The sequence below is a fragment of the Hippopotamus amphibius genome, chromosome 7 (genome assembly GCF_030028045.1).
Source record: "Hippopotamus amphibius kiboko isolate mHipAmp2 chromosome 7, mHipAmp2.hap2, whole genome shotgun sequence".
Taxonomy (NCBI): domain Eukaryota; kingdom Metazoa; phylum Chordata; class Mammalia; order Artiodactyla; family Hippopotamidae; genus Hippopotamus; species Hippopotamus amphibius.
The window spans coordinates 9,917,031-9,938,158 of NC_080192.1; the positions used below are offsets into that span (position 1 = coordinate 9,917,031).

At 57.7% G+C, this 21,128-nt stretch overlaps 1 protein-coding gene across 4 annotated transcripts in view; it reads left to right on the plus strand.

Annotated features, from left to right (window-relative positions):
- Positions 1-20,692, plus strand: part of KCNJ4 (potassium inwardly rectifying channel subfamily J member 4) — a 28,567-nt gene extending 7,875 nt beyond the window's left edge. For 3 of the 4 annotated variants that reach the window (XM_057741981.1, XM_057741984.1, XM_057741980.1), the window contains exon 2: positions 18,956-20,692. In XM_057741981.1, the coding sequence (XP_057597964.1) occupies positions 18,995-20,332 (1,338 nt within the window). In that variant the 5' untranslated portion in view covers positions 18,956-18,994 and the 3' untranslated portion in view covers positions 20,333-20,692. Of the gene's footprint in view, positions 1-18,428; positions 18,517-18,955 lie in introns of those variants that run through there. The other variant, XM_057741983.1, reaches the window with a different exon arrangement.
- Positions 20,693-21,128: the final 436 nt, after the last annotated feature.

Here is a 21,128-nt window from a genome sequence, read left to right on the forward strand (position 1 = left end):
CCTAGGCCAGGTGGGCTAGGGAGAAGGTGGGGGCCGGGGTCGAAGGAGGGAGGCATTTCGGGGTCTGCTGGGCAGGGGGCCTCCTCCTGCACCTCCCCAGGCTCCTCGCTCCTCTCCTCCACATCTCCACTTTTCATGCCTCTCCCCCCAGGATGCCAAATTTGGCTCACGCAATCTGTCGTCTCTCTTCTGAGATTGGCACCGGGACCAAAGCCGAGTGCATTACATCACCGCCGCTCCCCCTGCACGAGGAGAGAAGGAGAGGGAGGGACAGAGGGCTGGGGGGCAAGCGGCCAACCCTCAACTTTCTTTCCTGTCTTCCTGCTCACTCTTCCCCCTCAGTCCCAGGTGTTGAGGGCTTCCGGGAACAGCCAAGCATGGCCTTGAGGCATAACGAGGGCTCTAATCTTGGAGATCCCAGGGCAGGGCAGGAGGTCAGACCATGTCACCATCCCCCTGCCTGGTGACGCCTGGGAGGCAGGGAGCCTGGGTTCAGGGCCCCAGTCTGTCATTGCTCTGCTGTGTGACCTTGGGCAGCCCCCTCACCCCCACCCTGTGCAGAGTCTACATCTGTGTCGAGAACAGTTGGCCATTCAAGATCTTGGTGACTCTCTTAAAAAAGATGCCCTTGAGTCCTGCTGCTCCCCTGGGCACAGAGGAGGAGTCCTGAATTTTGAATGGCTCTCTGTGACCTTGAGCAAGTGACTTTACCTCCTTATGCCTCCATCTCCTCACCTGTAAAATGGGGATAATAGAACCCTCAAAAGAGGGTGAAAGAGGTACTAGATACGAAAGAGGGAGCCAGGGGAAGATACAGGGTCTCTAGCCCGAAACCAGACATTCGGGGACCCCATGGCTCCCTGCACGCTGGGCTGGTGGTAGGGGAGCAGGTGGACGCAGCCATTGGCAGGACAGTGTTTCAATTCAGACAGAAGGCTTGGCGCTTCAATCACTGACCTGATGCCCTTATTTTACAAAAGTGGAAGCCGAAGCCCAGAGAGGGAATTGGACCCCCCAAGGTCATGGTGATGGTTTGGGGGTGGAAGAAGCAGAGCTGGGGCCTGAACCCAAGACTCCTGGCTCCCAGCCCTGCCTGGAAATAGACAGAGAGACAGGCAGATACACACACCTCCTGTGGAAGACTGTGGCCAGCCCGGATGGGACCCAGGAGCTTTGAGAGCCCAGTTCTCACTTTGGCCCCCTCCCTGCTCCCTTCCTGCTTCCTGGCTGCCCCATCCCCACCATCCCTGGCCATGAATCCCATCCCTCACTTGGTCTATCCAAAGAGCTCTCTTTCAGACTCACTTTCAAGCCAGTTTCGGGCAGATTATGGCCCCTTCTAGCAGATTCCCAGAGCTGGAGGTGCATCTGTGGATGTTCTGCGAAATAGTGAGCTCTTCATTCCTGGAGCTATTCAAGCAGAACCAGATGAGTACCTGCCAGGGATCTGAGCTGGTGACTCCTGCTTTATGGGTAAGGTTGAATAACATCCCCACCTCCAAAATCTCAAGTGTCTATGCTGAGAGCTTGGGAAGCAGTACCCATCACTTACTGGCTTCCCAGCAAGGAAATGCACGTGGTCGTGCCAGGCATTGGGCTAGGAGCTTTCATAAATCCCTTCTTATTTAACCCTCCCAGCAACCCCACAATGTCAAATTGAGGTCCCTGCATTACAGATGGGGGAGCCACGGCTCAGAGAGTCTCTGTGATTTGTCCAAGGTCACACAGCAGGGAGGTGGAGGAGTCCGGATTTGAGTCTGGGCCAGTCTGATTCTCCGGGGCTGTCCCAGGGACTTCCTTGAGGAAAGAGTGGAAAACGTTCCTCCCCTGGGCTGGGGCTTGGCAGGAGATGGTGTGTCGCCCCCACAGCATGACACCCCCTCAGAGATCCTCTGGGGGCTCCATTCTGAAGACATGGAAATAGACATGCACCCAAGAGGAGAACTCATTTCACAAAGGGGAAGACTGAGGCTCAGAGACAAAGAATGGCCTGCCCAGAGGTGTCTAGAGCGTTAGATTTGGGCCAGGGCTCTGTCCCCTGCACTGGTGGGCAAGGAGGAGACTTTGGGCTGGTGATGGAGTGAGGTCTGGGACTGGGGATGCAGATTGATGGGTGGTTTGGCAGACGGCTGAGAGTGAGGGCTCTAGGCTAGGGTCGCGGGTAGGGGAGCCAGCCTTGCAGACAGGGAGATGGGAGCAGGAAGAGAAACCAGCAGGAACAGCAGGTCCTCGTCTGTCCTCCCTGGTCCTGCCCCGCGCCCCGCCCCAGGCCACCCACAGATGTCAGTGTCACATAGCCTGTGAGGTCGAGGTCGGGAGAAACTGTAGGTGGGACCTGTCTGGCAAGAGAGGGTCTTGGAGCCAGCAGCCTTGGGTGTGGCTCCCTGTGTGACCTTAGGTCAGTTCCTCAGCCTCTCTGAGCTTGGTGTGCCCCTCGGTGTGGTCAAGCATCTGGACTAAACGGTCTGTTTCCACAAAGTAGCTGCCGTTGGGCTGTCATCTCATAGTGCTCCTCCCATTCCCGTGAGGACCCTGGGCCCTGGGCGAGGGGCGGGCAGGAATCCTGGGGGTTGGCATAACCTTTAAGCCTCCTCAGCGACTCAGTCCTCCTTGGGGTGTGGGGGGATCTCCGAGCACAGCCCTTCTTCTCCTTTTCATCTTTATTTTTCTCCTGCTCCCTCTTCTCCTCGCTACGTGGGCTGATCGCTGCTCAAACTTTTAATTCAGATGGTAATTGAAATAATAATATGGGCTGAGGCCCCTCTGCTTGTGACGCCGCAGCTGGTGGAGCTCAGCTATGAATAGACCTTGAGTCACACACGCGCGCTCCTGCGGGCGCGCACACGGGGCTGACGGGGCGGTGGGTGGGGTGCAGCCGGGGGCGCGGCGCAGCTCATGCTCCAACTTGCGCTGGGTCTCGGCCCCCCCGTTCCCAAAGGCCTGGGCCAGTTCTGCCCCTGCGGCCCGCCATCCGGTCCCTGAGTCGAATCTGACGGGGCATCGGTGGGTCCCTCTGTTCACAGAAGGGGAAACTGAGGTTCAGCGAGGGGGAGGAGCTGGCCGGACACAAATGGAAAGTGACTGGACTTGATGTGAACTGATGGGTTTTGCCTGGTTCCAAGACCACCGTTCCTTTTCAGGACACACAGGCCAGACAAATGGGTGGGAAGGATGGTGAGGTGCGGCCCCCGCCCACGCGTCCCCCTGCCTCCCCTCCTCCCAACACACACACCCCCTCCAACTCACACACTCTCTGGCCCACTATCACACACACGGTCTCACACACTTGCACACATTCACACTCACTCACTTCCGCTCACTCACTCACACACTCATACATTCGCACTGCTCAGATAGATGGTGCTATTGCTTGGCGGCAGGGGTGACAAAGGTTTTCCCAGAGGTCCAGCTGCAGGAAGGGGACAAGGTCCGAGGTGCCAGGCTCTACACTGGACTTTATATTCATGATCTCACTTAATCCTCCCTGCCACCCTGTGAGGGCCATCATGCCCACTTTCCACATGAGAAAACTGAGGCTCAGTGAGACGCAAGAGTTTGCCTCAGGTCCAAGGGGTAGAAAGAGCCACATGTTGTTTGTCCAGCTGGGGATGCATTGAGTCCCAGTTCTAACCATTCTGCGACCCTTCATTTGGCCTCCTGAGGGAGGGAGGGTGCCTCCTGTCCAGCCGGGGGCTCCCTTTCCTCTCCCTGCACCAGTACCCCCACTCCTGCCTGTGGCTACCTGGCCAGTCCAGCCCTATTGCCAGATGCTGGAACATCTGACCTGTAAGCAGGAGGAGGTGCCCATGAGGGGCATTGGCAGGTCAAGGAGAAGGGCTACCAAGAAAGGTGGTCCTTGGTGGTTCAGACCTCAGCTGGAGCTGTATGGGGAGTTGACGTTACCATTGTGACCTGTCAACCCGCAGCTTGGGTCTAGGACTGCTTGGGTGGGCCTGGTGGGGGTGGGGGTGGGGGGGCTGGGCTTCAGAAGGGCAGGAGGGAGATGCAGTGGGGCATGGGTGCAGGTGGGCAGAAACAGCCCCTGATCTCGGACACTGGACGCCACCTTTACCCTGCAGCCCTGGTCTGTTGCTGTGTCTGCTTTCTCTCAAGCACTCTGCTGGGAGATGGAGCGATGGAGACCAGAGACCATAGTGATTTGCCCAAGGTCACACAGTGACGGTGACAGAGCTGGGGCTGGACCAGAGCCCAGGGCTCCTTCTGACTCCCTTGCCTCCCCACTCCCAGAGCTGCTGACACCCCCTGTCTCCCTCAGACACTCCCTGTATTTATGTGAGAGAGGAGCTGATCTCCTGGGAAAACCCCTGAGCTGGAGAGAGGGGCAGGGGTAGCAGCCCCTTGTCACAGAGGGCGTGGCTGAGTGAGGAAGCCTGCCCGAGTCAGGCAGGCCTGGGATTGGATCACTTACTTATCCCGAGTGACATTAACCAGGTCACCGTCCCCCTGGGAACCTCTCTTTGCTCCTCTGTGAAACAGGGACAACCAGTGGTGATGGTGGGAGGATGTGCCTGGCGTTTTCCTTTTGCTGCCCCATCTGTTCTCGGAGCCCACCCCAGCTCCACCTGGGCTGCAAGGATGGGAGAGAACCTTAGCTAGGCCAGGGAGGGGAGGGTCCACGCACTGTGAGGGGCTGGTCCCATTTTACTGATGGGAGATGGAGGCCTGGGGAGGGGAGTTTGCCCAACCTCGCCTTAGTGGCGGAATTAGCACCAAGTTGTACTGTCTGGCCTCTGGGACGCCCTAGCGAAGTCTCTTCCCTACCCCGACCCTGCAGCTCCTCTCCAACCCCCACCGCAAACTCCCTATAGGAGCCTCGCCTCTCCCATTATTGACCTGAGAGGTCCAGGCCTCCCAACCCAGGGAAACATGAGGTGCCACTCTGCCTGGGGACAGATGGAGTGGGGGTGAGCAATTTGGGAACTCCCTGAGGCCACACAGGGGAGGTGGCAGGCTCAGAGCTGGAGGGGCCGTGGCTGTGGGTGATGGGGACGGGAGGCGGGGGGCAGACGGAGCTGCAGTCACTCTGACACGTGGGCCTCAGAGCCCCCCCACACCTTTTTGAGGGGGAGCTCACCATCTCCTGGGGCAACCCCCTTGTGTCTAGAGGGTTCTGCTAATTGATACCTGCCTTGCACTTTGGCCTTGGCTCTGCACTCTGGGGCCTGAGGAATCTAGCCTGTTCTCGTATCCGAGGGTGGCCTGCTTTCCCCTGCTCCTCTAAGGCTTCTCTCCTCTAAGGCTTCTCTGCTGAGGCCTGTGGACGCGAAACAGAAAATCTGAGTTCAAGTCCAATTCCACCCCTGAGTGGCTGCGTGGCCTTAGGCAGCCTTTTCATCTCTCTGAGCCTCCATCCCCTGACCTGTAGGGTGGGCTTGTTCCCCTGCATCTGCGGGTTGCTGGGAAGATCCCATGAGCCTGGGAGTGTAACGTGGCCTGTTGTTGACATGAGCTTCTGTGTGTTCCGACACCTCAGTGGCCACTCTTGGCAGACTTCCAGGTCCCCGGTCATCACCTTCAGACACTGCATCTCTGGCTGTGTTGAGTGTCAGCACCTGACCTCTGTACTGAGCCCTCCAGACCTGCTTGGGCAGGGGCAGGGCTGGCTGAGCACCAGCTCCAGGCCGTGCAGCTGCAGATCCTGAGGCCACCTGACCTTGGAAAGAGCCTCTCTCTGGCTGGGCTCCAGGGCTGCCCCCAGACGCGGGGCAGGAGCCGGGCCACAGGGAGGAGAGGGAACTGAGTAGGACAGAGAGCAGGCCATGGCCTCATGCTGGAGCTGGCCCAGGTCCCTGAGATGACAGGCCAGGGGACAGAAAGGAGAACGGACAGGCAGCCATGGGAAGGACTTACAGTCCAGCTGCATTAAATAGCACGGCAGAGCCTCACTCCCCACACTCTAGGGAGCTGCCTGAGGAGGGGGGTGAGCTCCCTGTCATGGGAGGTGGGCAAACAACTGCTGAATGGCATCTATTAGGAGGACAGCAGCAGGTTCTAATACAGGGCCAGGGAAGGGATTGGGCCCAGAACCCAGAGTCCCTGTTGTTTGGGCCGCAGTGCAGAGGTCCTGTGACCCCAAGAGTCTAACAGACTGTTCCCAGTATTCCCTCTTGACCTCCAACAACTCTTCCTGCGGTTGTGGCCCCAAAAGCCCGTGATCCAAGAATGGTCAGTTGCATCTTCCAGATAAGCCCTAGATCCCATCTCAACCCATTCATAGCTCCTAAGCACCCCGAAGGTCAGCGCTTTTCAAATTGCGTGCAGGTCCTGACCCCTTAATGGTTGTGAAATTGAGTTAGTGGGTCCACTACTTATGTTTTGTTTTTTTTTAATGAAATAAAAAAGAAAATTTCAAGCGCTTGTATGTAGTGAGGGTAAGTATTATTTTGTGATGCTCTTGCTTCAGCTTTTAAATTATATATACTCTATTGTATAACAAGTAGCAATGTACAATATGTTTGTTTTTACTCTGGGTCTTGGTTAGAAAGTTTGAAAGCTACTGCCCTGGGGAAATCCTGGAGGCAACACTGAGAGAGGCTTGAGTATCCAAATTCGTTTTTTCCAGGACGCTTGGTTCCTAAGAATATAAGTGCTGAGAATTGCAGGTTGCTGCTATTCTGTCCTCAGACCTTCCTTCCTTTGCCCAGCAGCCCACTTAGCTCCAGGCCCCCAAGCCTTCTGGTCAACCACCCCACCCCACTGGGTCCCGGCCTCTGCCTGACCCAGCCCTGCTTCATCTTTGGGCTCTCTGTTTGCCCCCTGTCTCTCTGGGGACCTTCTCTCCAAGCCCTCTGGCTGTGAGGACCCTTTCCTCCTATACTTATGTACTTACACGTGGAGCTCAGCAAAGCAGGGTGGTGTCTTACTCATTTCTCATCTCCCAGCACAGTAGGCGCTCAATAAATGTTCATTCATTCCACAATGATTTATAGAGTGCCCTCCAAGGGAAGGCACTGGGCTCCATTGGTCACACACCAGGCAGGAGGGCAGCTACCTTTCCAGCTCAGCATATTTTTAGGGTGATGAATGAATGAATGAATGGAGTCTGAGAGCTCTGGCCTCAGGAGCCAGCTGGCGGATGCTCAGAGACAATGGGTGAGCCTGTAGCTCTTTGATAGTGACGGTCCCTCACGGTCCTGGATGAGCAGGAGTGTTCCTACCACTGTCTCTGGCCCTTCAGGGGCCTGTCTGACTCGCCCACTCCTGCTGGCCCTGCACGTGACCCACCTCAGCACTGCCCCCTCTTGTCCTTGGAGCTTCTCTTATGGGCCTAGGACCCTGGGTGCCCCGCTAGGAGGACACCTGGGGATACCTGCGGAGAAGCTGGTGCTCCAGGGGAGAGTGGGGCTGAGGCCCGAGGCCCCGGACGCCCTGCCCCACTCCAGCACCCCAGAGGGTCTCCTTCTGGTCTCCGCTCAGAGGCCACCACCTCTGAGAGGTTCTCCCTGACTCTGGTGACAAAAATAGCTCCTCCCTGGTCACGTTCTGTCACATCACCCTGCTTAGGTCCTTCATGGAAATTATGACGGGCTGAAATTATCTTGTTTTTTTGTCAGCCATCCGATGTTTATTAAGTGTCTGTGTGTGCCAGGCACAGGGGTTCAGGCATGAGGCAGAGAGTCGAGGTCCCAGCACTTGGGAAGGTTGCGGGTGAAATCGGTTTGGATTCGGCTGAATGCTGTGAGGAAGATCAGGACACAGACGGAGAGTGCCTGAGGGGCCTCTTGGAGGAGGCAGCCTTTGAGTCAAGACCTGAAGGGTAGGAGCAGTGGAGTCTTGGAGGATTTTATCCAGGAGGGGCGGCCAGAGGGTCGAGAAGAAAGGCCCGCGTGGGTGGGGGTCGTGGTGGGAGTGGAGAGGGGAGGTTGGAGGGCAGTTTGGCGCCGTGGGAAGCCAAGAGCCTCACACTGAGGAGTGACATGGGTCCTCAGCCCGAGCGGAGATGGAATTGCATGGGGAGCGGAGGCAGGGAGGCTCAGGGAGGACCCTGAGGACTCGTCCGGCAGTAAAGAGGCTTGCGGCAGGCAGGGCGCTGCAGGCTGGATGGACTGGGTGTGGGGCCCAAGTCCAGGTCCCAGTCCTGTGGTTCACCTGCTGGGGGAAGCTCCTGAACTCCTGCTGGGGATGCAAATAATAGCACCCACCTCCAGGGTGTCATGAGGGTCAAAGGAGCGGCCAGGGCTTGGCCCAGAGTAAACACTAAATGCTAGTGATTATATCATTATTATGACGCTTGGGTTCAGGGAGAGTTGAAGGATGATGTCCAGGTGTGATGCCCGAGCGCCCCCGCCCCGCCCACCGGGAGGTCACAGACGGAGATGGGGAAGGCAGGGGAGGGGCGCGCCTTCCGTCTTGGCTCTGCTGGTTTTGCGATGCCTCTTAGACGCCCGGCAGGCACTGGATCAGGAGCTGAATCTGCTTGTCGCAGGAGGGCAATTGGGGCCGGGTAGTATTTTTAGTCAAGGCTGAGCCTGGACACTGCATGGGTTCTGAATAGAGAGGCTGGGAGAGGGGCAACCCGGAGAGGGGCCTTCAGGCCTGGCAAACTCGAGGAGGGAGACAGGGGCGAGCCAGCGGCCTCCGTCAGATCTGCTGGGAGGACCGTGGGCTCAGAGGAGCCCTGGAGGGTGCTGCGGAGAGAACGGGAGGTGACGGTAAGTCGGCCCGTTCACGAAGGGTTTCTGCACTTTACAGTTTATGACCCTTACCCTCCACTGTCACTGTCCATCTTTGCAACACGCCTGTGAAGGGGGTGTTATTCCTCCCCTTTTTATAGATGCAATTCAGAGAGGTGAAGACATTTTTCTGCCGCCGTTCAGCACCTAAGTGAAGTGTTTGTTCTCAGGCTTTCTGGGATCACAATTCCTCTTGAGACCCTTATGAATACTATGACCCTTCTCAAAAAATACACATATGTACACACTAATTTTAAAACTTTCTATGTGTCTTTTTTTTTGTAGATAATACATTCATATGGTTCTAAAATTAAAAAGACACAAATGGGAATACAGTGAGAATTCTTCCTCCCACCCCTTCCCCAGCCACCTGCTTCCCCTCCCCGGAGGCAGCCAGTGTCACCAGTTTCCTGGGTCTCCATCCACAGGCAAGCACAGGCAAGCAAATATGCGTGTCTATAAATTTCTTTTCTCTCCTTTTTTATACAAATGGTAGATACTATACTCGGTGTTCATCACGGTTGCCTTCTTTCACTTAAAAACACATCTTGAAGACCCACAGCACTCCCCTTCCTTTTTTTCTGGCTACGTTGTACCATCGTGTTTGGGCTGCTTCTAGTCTGGGCTGGGCAAACCAGGCATCTGGCTCCGCGCGTGTGTGACTGTCTGCAGGCCCAGGTCCCAGGAGCCCACGCAAGTGTCACAGACAATCCCATGGCTCTCCGAAGCCGCCCCGCGTGGCCTCTGCTGAATTACCCCTGGCACTCGGCTCTGACCCCCTTTACCTACGCCCCCTCCTCCCCACACCTCTTCTTAGGTTTGGCCTGTGCGCCTAGTGGCGGATCCAGGGAGTCCTGTGTGAGCAAGGGGCATCGGCCCCCACTCCCCAAACTCCGGGAGACCCTCTTCCCTGGCCAGCAGCCCCCGCTCCTAGAGTCTTGTTTGCTGAGAGGCCAAGGATGAGGCAATGGGCGGAGGGGCTGGCAGTGATCTCCACACCCACCCCTGGCTGGGGAACTGGGATTGGGAGGGCAGTCGTGGGCTGTGCTGAAGGCACCTCTGCTTCTGCCCCCTGGTCCTCCCCCTGTCCCCCCGCCCGACCCCACTCAACACCTTGTCTTCTCCTCTGCCCTTGAGGAGTCTTCACCCTTTCTGGCCCGGGACAGAGGGCATCCTAATGGGGAAGGGAGGTGGGGCTGTTGCTCTAGATGGTCTGGGCTGGTCAGGGTCAACTGGGCAACTCTGCTAAAACGCCCTCTTGCCCTGGCTTCAGGGACTCTGCTGTCCTGCTACTCCTCTCCCTCTGCCCCTTGGCCTTCATCTGCCAACCCAGGTTCTGCTCCACATGCAGGAGATGCCCAGGGCTGGGTCCAAGGCCCTCCTCATCCAGCATCACTGCCCAGGTGGCTTCATCCACTCTCACAACTTACAACCTCATCCAGGCGTACACAACCAAATGAGTCTAACGCAGATCTCGGGGGCTGACATGCTGCGGACCTCCCCATACGGACATTTCAAGGCCACCCTCGCACACTAGGAACTATCGCTCCTTAAACCTCGTCCTCCTTAAGCATCTCACTATCACCTATTCCTGACACACCTCTTCTTAACCCACCCCCCCACCCCCCACTCAGCCCACCGCCACACCCTGGGGGCTCTGTCCAGGATGTGTCCCCAGTCTGTTTACTCCTCTCCAGCACAGTGCCACCACCCTGGCAGCTCCAAGCCGGCATCATTGGCTGCCTGGGCAGCAGCGGAAGCCCTCTTGCCTCCAGTTTCCACGGGGCCCCACGCAGTGTGCTGACCCATCTCATCCCAGTATGTGCGCCGTGCTCAGACAGCCGAGGCCTCTGAGGCCAGACCAGGGCAGGGTGCCACTGGGGCTATATTGAGGATGTTTTTTTTTTTCCAGCCTGGTGCTGGATACACAGGGTTTATTATATTACAGCTTATTCCTATTTGTCTTTTTCTTTTTTTTTTAATTTTGGCTGTGCTGGGTCTTTGTTGTGGTGCACACGCTCTTCATTGTGGTGGGTGGGCTTCCTCTCTAGTTGTGGCCTGTGGGCTTCTCTAGTTGTGGTGTGCGGGCTCTGTAGTTGCAGTCCCCAGGCTTAGTTGCCCCGCAGCATGTGGGATCTTAGTTCCCCGACCAGGGATCGAACCCACGTCCCCTGCATTGGAAGGCGGATTCTTAACCACTGGACCACGGGGAAAGTCCCCCTATTTGTCTTAAAGATTTCATATGAAAGTTTAAAAGATCAAACAAGGTAAAACTTGACCACGTGCCTGTTTCCCGTAGCCATGAAGATGAATGCCGCAACCCTGTCCACCCCTCACCTCTGGGCCCTCATCCTTGGCCACTCTCCCTCTGGCTCACTTCACTGCTGCTATCTGGCCTTGGTGTAGATCCTCTTTCTAGAATGTTCTACACCCACCATTCACACAGACACACAATTCTCCCGATTGTCTTGGCTCCCACCTCCTACTCAGGTCTCAGTTTAAATGTCATTTTCTCAAAGAGGCCTTCAGGGACCCCCATTGAACCAGGGCCCTTCGTCCTCTCTTTCACATCATGCCATACTTTTCCTTCAAGGAGCATACCACGGTTTATGGCTGCCACCTGTGCAAGTGCTCATCACGTGTGTAGCATCTCTCCCAAGCCAATACATAAGCTGGGCGAGTCCACGGCCTGTGCCTGACCTGCGGCAAGTGTGCGAGAGTAACTGAGTGACCCCTAGGAGGGATGAGCTCGTGGCAGAGCAGGACCCTAGAAGCCACAGCGAGGCAGTGCAGGGTTGAATCCCACCACCAGGGAGGGAGCTGAGGTTGTTCTGGAAAAGAGAAGCCTCGGGGATCCATTCTTGCCTTCAAATTCCTGTAGGGGAGGGGACAAATGTGTTTGGGGGGCCTCTTTGGTGGGACTGTCTGGCCAATAGAAGGGGCTCCTTTGGGGGCAGGGAGCCCTCCATCAATCAGGGCAGGGACCAGGCATCAGCAATGCAGCAAAGCGCATACCTGCAGGTTGGAGCAGTGGCCCTTGGGTCCTCCAGCCACCAGTTCCTGCCGTTTGGCCATGACCGGAAGGCCCATCTGGACAATCTGGGGAATTTGCTTTCTAAATCTGTTCACTGGCTGGCGGAGTGGTTAGGAGGTGGAGTGCAGAGCTGCAGGAATGAGTCAGCTCACCTCACACTGCTCAGTGCCCCTCTGGAGCCCAGTGTCACCTGTGTGTCTAGGCTCTGGCTGGACCTGAAATCAGGGACCCGGGTCCTGGCTCCAACTTGCCCTATGACCCAGTTTCTCCTTTCCCAATAGGACTGGCTGGACAGAACCCGGCACATAGGAGGGCAGGCGTGATAAATGTTTACTAAGTGGAAGAAACTTTTAATGTGACAGTGTATCTCTGAGGCAGGAGAGCAGAGTGTCTAACGAATGTGCTCTGGCATCTGCTGATTGGTTCCAAATCCTGGCTCTACTACTTACAAGCTGTGTGACCTTCTGCAAGTTGCTGGACCTCTCTGTGCCTTGGTTTTCTTACTTCTAAAGTAGGGATGGGGAATTCCCTGGCTGTCAGTGGTTAGGACTTGCGCTTCTACTGCAGGGGGCATGGGTTCGATCCCTGGTTGGGGATCCCGCAAGTCACGTGATGTGGCCAAAACATTAAAAAATTAAAAAAATAAATCAAGTAGGGATGAAAATGGAAACTTCCTCTGAGGTCATAATGAGGATGGCAGGAATTGATCAGCGTAAAGCACTCAGAGCAGCGCCCGCACAGAGCAAGTGCATAGTAAATGCTCCATGTGGATTTTGCAATGTCACACCTTTGGCCAGTGGGGTTTCAGGGTACAAAAGAAGGTGTGGGGGAGGAAAAGAGTTTGTTGAGCATCCACAGTGTGGCCTGCACTTTTATGACAGTTGACAATCTGCTCCTGGCCCTCACGACACCACCCTGCAAGGTAGGCGTTACTGTGTTCCTTTGCAAATGAAGACGCTGAGGCTTAGAGGTCAAGGATCCTGCTGGAGCCAGACAGGACTGAGCCCGCTTCTGGCCCAGCTCTGTGAGAGTCTGAGGCCGCTGCTCTTACTCACCCGCTCCCTGTGCTGGTGTTGGAAGAAAAGTTGGACGGGGCTGCGTAATGGGTGCAGGGTGGGCTCTGGGCACAACATCTGATATCCAGGGGAGGGGATCCAGGGAAGGACTGTTCAGCCTCCGGAGGGATTTGTACCACTAATCAACCACTTAGTCTGTGCTGGGCACCTGTGCATGATCCCATTTACTTCTCAGAATAATCTTATGAGGTAAGGGATACTATTAACCCCACCTGAGGGGGAGGCGTGCCAGGACCAGAGAGGTTAAGCAACTTCCCCAAGGTCACACAGTTGGAAAGTGGTACAAAGACTCCAGAGTCAGAGCCACTGCACTGGGAGGGGGAAGATGTAGGCTCTCAATATTCACCAAGAGAAAGTAGTCAGACCTCCCAGAGAATGAGGAGCAGGACAGGAGCCTACAGAGGGCGCTGGGCAGGACGGGACACCCCCATGGCTAGATCCATCCTCAGCGACGCCTTTCTCCTTGAGGAGCACTTCAGTCCTTTCCCTCCTCCAAATCCCTGTGTGTTTGAGATGAAAAGAACCCCCCAAGCCAGGTAGTCCAGCCCTGAGAGGCCTCAGTCAGAGCTGGGGTGGGGGGCAGGCCCTGTGCTCCTCACAGGGCTGGAGAGTGGGACAGCGGTGTTGGTTCCTTCCACGTCCCCCAGAGAAATCTCTCCCCTCGGCCCTGCCCCCCCTCCATTGCCCTGTGGGTTCTCCCTCTGGTAGAAGAGTCAGCCTCCCCTCCAGGCCCAAGAGGGGCTCAGGGGTGCGTGGGGCTCAGCAGACTCAAGAACACCCACCTGCTCACCCACCTTATTTCAGACTCTGTGCTGGGCCCTTGCTTCATTACATCGTCCCAGATCTCTGGTGAGAGAGCAACTAAGGTCCCCCATTTGGCAGACAGTGAGAAGGCGCCCCTGACCGGAGCAGTTCGTGATGGAGCCAGGACTGGCAGACGGGCTTCCGGTCTCCCAGGCCAGTGTTCTTACCTCGTCCTCTTCATCATTTCATCTCATCTCATTCTTTGCATTGCCCTCTTGATTCCTCGGCTGATGTTCTGCTTCTGTTACTTAGGTGAGGTAGGTACTGTTAGCATCGTCTCCCTTTTGCAGATGAGGAAACTGAGGTCCACAGAGGACATGCTGGGAGGTGGACAGAGCTGAGCCTGAGAGCCAGGTCTTGCCACCCCAAACGTGAGGCTTTAACCAGCCCATTCTTTTCATAAAGTTGAAAAAAAGCCGAGGGAGGGCCAAGGGGCTGCGAGGAAGCAGGGCTGGCGGCTGGCTGGCAGCCACGGAAGGCTTCAGAGGACAGAGGGGGGCTCGGGCTGAGCCTGGAGGGCCGGGGAGAGCCTTGAGGGGGTCCGGGAGATGAAGGGAAGCCCACAGACGGGGGACCAGGGTGAGCCGGGATTTGCAGCCAGCCGGGCCCGAGTCAGAATCCTGCTTTTGCCGCGTCTGCTGTGCGACCCCCACCCCTGCTCCCCCCCCCCAACCCCAGCCTGCGATTCTCCAGCTGGGAAGAGAAATGATAACCCTGCTTGTTGCTGTGGTAGGTGCTTAATAAATACTTGTTAAATTAACAAAGAGTTGCCGTGATGCCTCAGCGAGAGAGACCAGGCAGCACCCGGCTCAGAGCTGGCGCTTCCAGAGTGTTCCGTCTCTGAGGGGTGACAGGTTCAGCGGGGCCCCACGCTGAGCTGTGTGACCTCGGACAAGTCCCTTCACCTCGCCTGTTGTCCCACCCAACATCAATGGCATGCTTAAAGGCCTGCGGGCGGGCCAAGTGCTCCCTACGCGTGGGCTCCTGCCCCCTCCATCCCTCCCTCCCTCCCACCCGCCATCTGGGGCTGAGTGCGGCCGGCCCGCCTGGGTCTCAGGATCCACCGCTGCTGCTGCTGTCTGGGGCCAGAGGGCCTGCAGGTGCCACCGTGATGCCCACAAGTGGTGGAGGTGCTTGTGGAGACAGTTGCCTGCACAGACCAGGCTGCTGGCGCCTGCAGGGGCTGCTGCCACTTTATCTTCTTTTTTTTTTTTTTGCAAAGGGAGTTTGCTGTACACCTGAAACTAACACAACATTGTAAATCAGTGGGCAAGAAGGGGGCATGCGGTGTCATAAAATCATAGGGAAAACCTCAGAGGACACAGGGGCAGGGTGGTCCTCTTGCCTCTCCAGACCCGCTGGCAGGCAGGGTCCAGCCCTCCTTAACTCCTCGGGAAGGGGCAGGATAGCGATGGTATCAGCGAGCTGACAGCCCTGCTGGTCACCTTCACGCTCCCCCCGAGGCCCAGGTGTCCTTTACCAGCTGCTGACTCACGTGCCACAGCCCTGCTCTCAGCCTCAGTTTCCCTAGTTGTCCAGGATCCAGATGTTCACAGCACAGCAAAATTAAAAACCAAAAAAAAAAGTTGGTAACTTGCACAGCATCATCGATTCTTCACTTTGCTAAGAAAGGATGTTACGTTCAGAAAAAGCAGCCGGCTTCTCCCATCCCCATCATTTCCCCAAAAGAAAGAACACGCACCACGAAAGATGTTGCAGGCTGAACTCTTAAAATAAAGTACAGTGACAGGAGGTAGTGCCTGGGCCGGGAGGTCACCTAGCGAGGCATCTAGAGGGCCTGGCCCCTGGGGCCCCCACCGTAGAAACTCTGTTCTCCAGCGTGTGTTCACAGGGCATATTTGGTGCAGGCAGGTTAGACCAGCTCCCTCCTTCCAGAAAATTACGCTTAATTGTAGCCATTGTACAGTCACCTAAACAGCCAGGGTGCTCTTGCTTTCTCTCTCTCTCTCTTTTAATAAAACATCTGTATTCAGAGGAGGATGGTACCCAATTGTCAACGCTTGTCGCCTCTCTCCCATGATCCGAGTCCCTTTCTCTTTCTTACTTTTCCCTCAGGCCCTTGTGCCTTTGCCAGGAAGCCCCGTGTGACAAACATGGGACAGAAAAGCTGGCTATCTCCTGGCAGTTGTGACCCGCAAGCACTTGCCAAGCTCCGTACACCTCGCTTTGTGGTCCTCCTTGTGTGGTGCCCGCAGATGAACCTCCCGCTCCTGAGCAGGGGCTGTGGTGATGGACGGAGTGGTGGTGTATCTGGGCAGGTCACTGCGGACGAGGGGCTGGGCCCTCACCAGCCCAGGGTCTTCAGGGGGACTCGCCACACGTGGGGTCCCCATGATGGAGGGTGTCAGGCCTGGGGGCAGCACCTGTGCCTGAGGGCACCTTTCCCAACAGCCTAGGAGTGGATGTTTCTGAGCACTGCGAGCTCATGGGCATATGTTGGCCCGGGGTCTGGCCCAGGGCAGGGGCTCCGGACACGTGGCTGTGACTGGGAGAGGAGGTGGCTGTGACTGGGAGAGGAGGCGTGGGTCTGGGGGATGAGCTGTGCCCCCAGCAGGCTGCGATGTGGGTGCTGGGGATGGAGGACCAGGGTGATGGAGGGGCAGGGGCTGGGGGCAGTGTTGACATGGAGGGTGTGAGTGTAGGGGCAGGGGGAGCTTCAGGGCTGGGGATGTGGGGAGCTTCGTCCTGGGACTCGGCTGACCCTCCCATCACTTCCACTCAGGAATGGGAAACAGTGGGCAGTGCTGGTGAGGGGAGCCCTGTGAAGGACCCTCTCCTGCAGCACCAGATGAACCCCCAAGGTCAGGGCCAGCCCCTTTGGGCAGAGAACGAGGGCCCGCAGCAGCCTGGCCTCCTGTTTGGCTCTGGGCAGGGCCCTCACCCTCTCTGGGCCTCACCACCCTCATCCACCAAAGGCCGAGGACGCTGCACTCTGTCCCCTCCGCCACAGGCCTGCAAACCTGAGGCCGCTGGGTCCAGGGCCGACCAGGGCTGGCCTGCTGTGCGCTTCCCAAGCCCCAAATCCTACCCCAGCCCCACCAGGGAGGAAGCTCCTCTTCCTAGGAGCACCTTGACCTTCCAGGAGTGGGAGTAAGGTGATCGCTCAGGGCTGGCCCACCTGCTCTGGGACTGTTAGCAAGTCTCTGCCGGCCCTGAGCTTCCTTGGCCCCGGATATAAAATGAGGGTCTTGAAATCAGTGATCTTGAAACCCTTCCTTCAGGCTCTGGTCCTTTCTGTGGTGCTCATGGAGGCATTTGAAATGGTGAGACAAAGCAGAGAGGGACATATTTAACAAAGGAAGATCTCCACCCCACCCCCCCAAAGCCATTTATAGCCTAGAAAGTGCACCTGGCCCCCAATCCCCTTGAGGCTACCACCTGGAGCCCTAGCTGTTGGGGCTGTAGGGGGAGGTAGCAGAGAGGGTCTGAGATGCCCAGCTAAAATCATGACTTCTTAGGGCCAGCAATGCACACCCACGTTACCTGTGAGGTCTTCAGACTGATGGGTCTCATGGTCCCATATTCCAGATGAGGAAACTGAGGTTCAGAGCAGTCAAGTAACTTGCCCAAGTTACGTGGTGGATCTGGGACTTCCATCCAGGACTGTGGGATCCAGGGAGCTCCTTTTAAGGCGGGAAAGGAGGTCCTTTTAAGGTCACCCCACCAGGGTCAGGGTGGGGTGACCGTGGGGGAGGAGGTGGGGGCAGGGCTTACTCTCCCTGGGCTGAGAGAGGGAGTTTCTCCCGGGAAGAGGCAGGCTCTGAAGCTGTTGATCTCTAAATTACAGCGTTGGCGCGCACCGGTTGCTGCGGCAACCGAGTTGTCCTGAACAGGGGAAGTGTATAAACATTGCCACAGATGCACAATTAGATCAGGAAGAAGAATAGAACAGAAAATAGAAACTTCCAGCCTTATATAATTCTGGGCCAAAATGTTACTAGGAACCCGGGCCCGGACCCAGGCCCGGCCCTGCCAGCCACTGGGGCCCTGGGCGGCACCATCTCTCCCCTGGCGCCCCAGTGGAGGAGAGGGTGAGGGGAGGGTCTGCCCTCCGTGGGCCCAGCTGGCATGCCCGCCACCCGGCAGGGTGAGAGGCTGCCTCCACTGAAACATCTGGGGACACTGACAGATGAATCCTGCCTCTCCCCAGCTTCCTCCTGCTCCTAGGAAGTGGGAAGGAAGGCAGGAGGGCAGCTGGCTTTAACCGAACACCTACTATCACCTCGGGTGCCGAGAGGCAGGGGTTTGATCCCCATTTTACAGATGAGGAAACTGAGACTCAGAGAGGTGAAGTGAGTTGCCTGAGTTTACATACGTAGCTAGGTAGCTGTGTGTCTGCCTCCCCCATCCCAGGTCTCCGCACTGGGAACTCAGTGATACTGACAGCATCTGGAGGCTGAAGAGTTAGACACACCTGGATGTGACCCACTTACCAGCTGTGTGGCCTTGGACAGGTCACGTCCCCTCTCTGAGCCCCCATTTCCTCGCCTGTGATATGGAAATAGAGATGCCTACATGGGAGTCAAAACTCAGGCCTCCTCTTACCCCCGTCTTAACCACCACGTTAGTGTCTTCGCCTACCACTGCTCCCAACAAGTCTGGGGACAGGACAGGAACTGAGGTGGGGCTGTGGGTCCCAGCGCTGCCCAACAGAAGCTTCTGTAATGATGGGAATGTCCTGTATCTGCTCTGTCCAGGAGGGTAGCCGTTAGCCACATGTGGGAACCCTTGAAATGTAGCGAGTGCAACTGGGGAGCTGAAGCTAACGTTTTATTTAATTTTAATGAAATGTAAGAGCCACAGGTGGCCAGTGGCTGCCGAATTGGACAGCACAGGAGAACGTCCGGCCCCTGAGAGACCCAAAAGGGCAGAGGCTGAACCCAGGGAGGTAAGCAGGGCCCACAGCTGTCACAACGGCCTCTGCTCAGGGCAAGTGGGACACATGGTGGGAGGGCGGTGCCGACAGGGGCATCGGGAAGCTCCCGGAAGAGCAGGCAAAGGAGATGTGGCTTTGGGGGGTGGGGCATCATGAGGGCCTGGCACTGGAGCCCGGATCCCGGTGGCCTCAGCTTCTGGTCTGGCAGACAGAGCCCGCTGCTGGGGCTGGGCCGGTGCAGAGGCACTCCCTCCTTGTGGTCAGAACCACCTTGGCACGCTGCCCACGGGGTGGAGGAGACCTGGCGTCCTAGCCCAGGCTCTTCCCCTCTGGGCATCACTGGGTAGGTTCCCTGCTGCCCTGGAACCTGGGTTCCCGAGGTCCTTGAAGAGCTGCCCCCGTGGCGGCCCCTCGCTCCCCAGCATCTCACATGTGTGCTTCTCCCCGGCAGGCCCTGCGTCTTCCCAGGTGACCACGCCGGCTTCAGGACATGCACGGGCACAGCCGCAACGGGCAGGCCCACGTGCCCCGGCGGAAACGCCGCAATCGCTTCGTCAAGAAGAACGGCCAATGCAACGTCTACTTCGCCAACCTGAGCAACAAGTCGCAGCGCTACATGGCAGACATCTTCACCACCTGCGTGGACACGCGCTGGCGCTATATGCTGATGATCTTTTCCGCGGCCTTCCTCGTCTCCTGGCTCTTTTTTGGTCTCCTCTTCTGGTGCATCGCCTTCTTCCACGGTGATCTGGAGGCCGGCCCGGCGGAGGCCGCGGCGGGGGCCCCGGCAGCGGGAGGTGGCGGGGCGGCCCCGGTGTCCCCCAAGCCCTGCATCATGCACGTGAACGGCTTCCTGGGCGCCTTCCTGTTCTCGGTGGAGACGCAGACGACCATCGGCTACGGGTTCCGGTGCGTGACGGAGGAGTGCCCGCTGGCGGTCATCGCCGTGGTGGTCCAGTCCATCGTGGGCTGCGTCATCGACTCCTTCATGATCGGCACCATCATGGCCAAGATGGCCCGGCCCAAGAAGCGGGCGCAGACGCTGCTGTTCAGCCACCACGCGGTCATCTCGGTGCGCGACGGCAAGCTCTGCCTGATGTGGCGCGTGGGCAACCTGCGCAAGAGCCACATCGTGGAGGCCCACGTGCGGGCCCAGCTCATCAAGCCCTACATGACCCAGGAGGGCGAGTACCTGCCGCTGGACCAGCGGGACCTCAACGTGGGCTATGACATCGGCCTGGACCGCATCTTCCTGGTGTCGCCCATCATCATCGTCCACGAGATCGACGAGGACAGCCCGCTGTACGGCATGGGCAAGGAGGAGCTGGAGTCGGAGGACTTCGAGATTGTGGTCATCCTGGAGGGCATGGTGGAGGCCACGGCCATGACCACCCAGGCCCGCAGCTCCTACCTGGCCAGCGAGATCCTGTGGGGCCACCGCTTCGAGCCCGTGGTCTTCGAGGAGAAGAGCCACTACAAGGTGGACTACTCGCGCTTCCACAAGACCTACGAGGTGGCCGGCACGCCCTGCTGCTCCGCCCGGGAGCTGCAGGAGAGCAAGATCACCGTGCTGCCCGCCCCGCCGCCCCCGCCCAGTGCCTTCTGCTACGAGAACGAGCTGGCCCTCATGAGCCAGGAGGAAGAGGAGATGGAGGAGGAGGCTGCGGCCGCTGCCGCTGTGGCTGCAGGCCTGGGCCTGGAGGCGGGCTCCAAGGAAGAGGCGGGCATCATCCGGATGCTGGAGTTTGGCAGCCACCTGGACCTGGAGCGCATGCAAGCCACCCTCCCTCTGGACAACATCTCCTACCGCAGGGAGTCTGCCATCTGACCTCTCGCTTCCCACAAGAGCCTCTGCCGGGGGTGGGCTGCCAGGACCCCCCCTCCACACTCAGGACAGAGCTCACCCTGGCCCCGTGGACCTTCTGGAGTGAAGTGGGGGCTTCAAAGACTGGGAGACCCCTCCCTACAGACTCCAGGACCCAGGCCTGGGCAAGGGCCAGGATACCCTCAGTCTGGTCAGCCCCGGTTCCCCAGCACTTACCCACTGGCGGCTCAGGAACCCCACACCCACCACCCTTTCCCCACCGACCCTTCGAGGACATTCCCCCTTTGCTCTCAGAACCTTGGGGAAGGCGGCTGGACTGTTGGGGGGTGGGCATCTTGGGGTTCTGGGGTGGGCCGGGGGTTCGTTGCGGGGGGTGGGAGGGGGGTGCGTTTCTTCTGCATGACTGTGGTCTGTTGCTCATGACTTTCTTTTGTAAATACCTATAAATGGAGAGATGGAGGCACCAAACCCACCTTCTGCCATTTGTACCTGCAGGACAAGGAGGTGCAGCCCCTCTCTGTGTGCCCCTCCTCCTCCCCACCATCAAGCCCAGCCCCTTCCCTCGCCCAGCTGGCTGCTCCCTCGAGGCCCTCAGAGCCAGCTGTGGTGGCCCCTGGATAGCGTTGGGTTTGGGTGCAGAAGTGGGACCCCAAGGAGCAGGAAAAGGGCCATCCCTCCCTGTGGTCCCTCTGGGCCTGCAGGCCCAGCCCAGATTGACAATGGAGTTTGTAACTATATATTTTTAATAAAGTATATGGTCCATTAGGGGTAGGCTGGTTGAAGATGGAGGGTTGGGAAG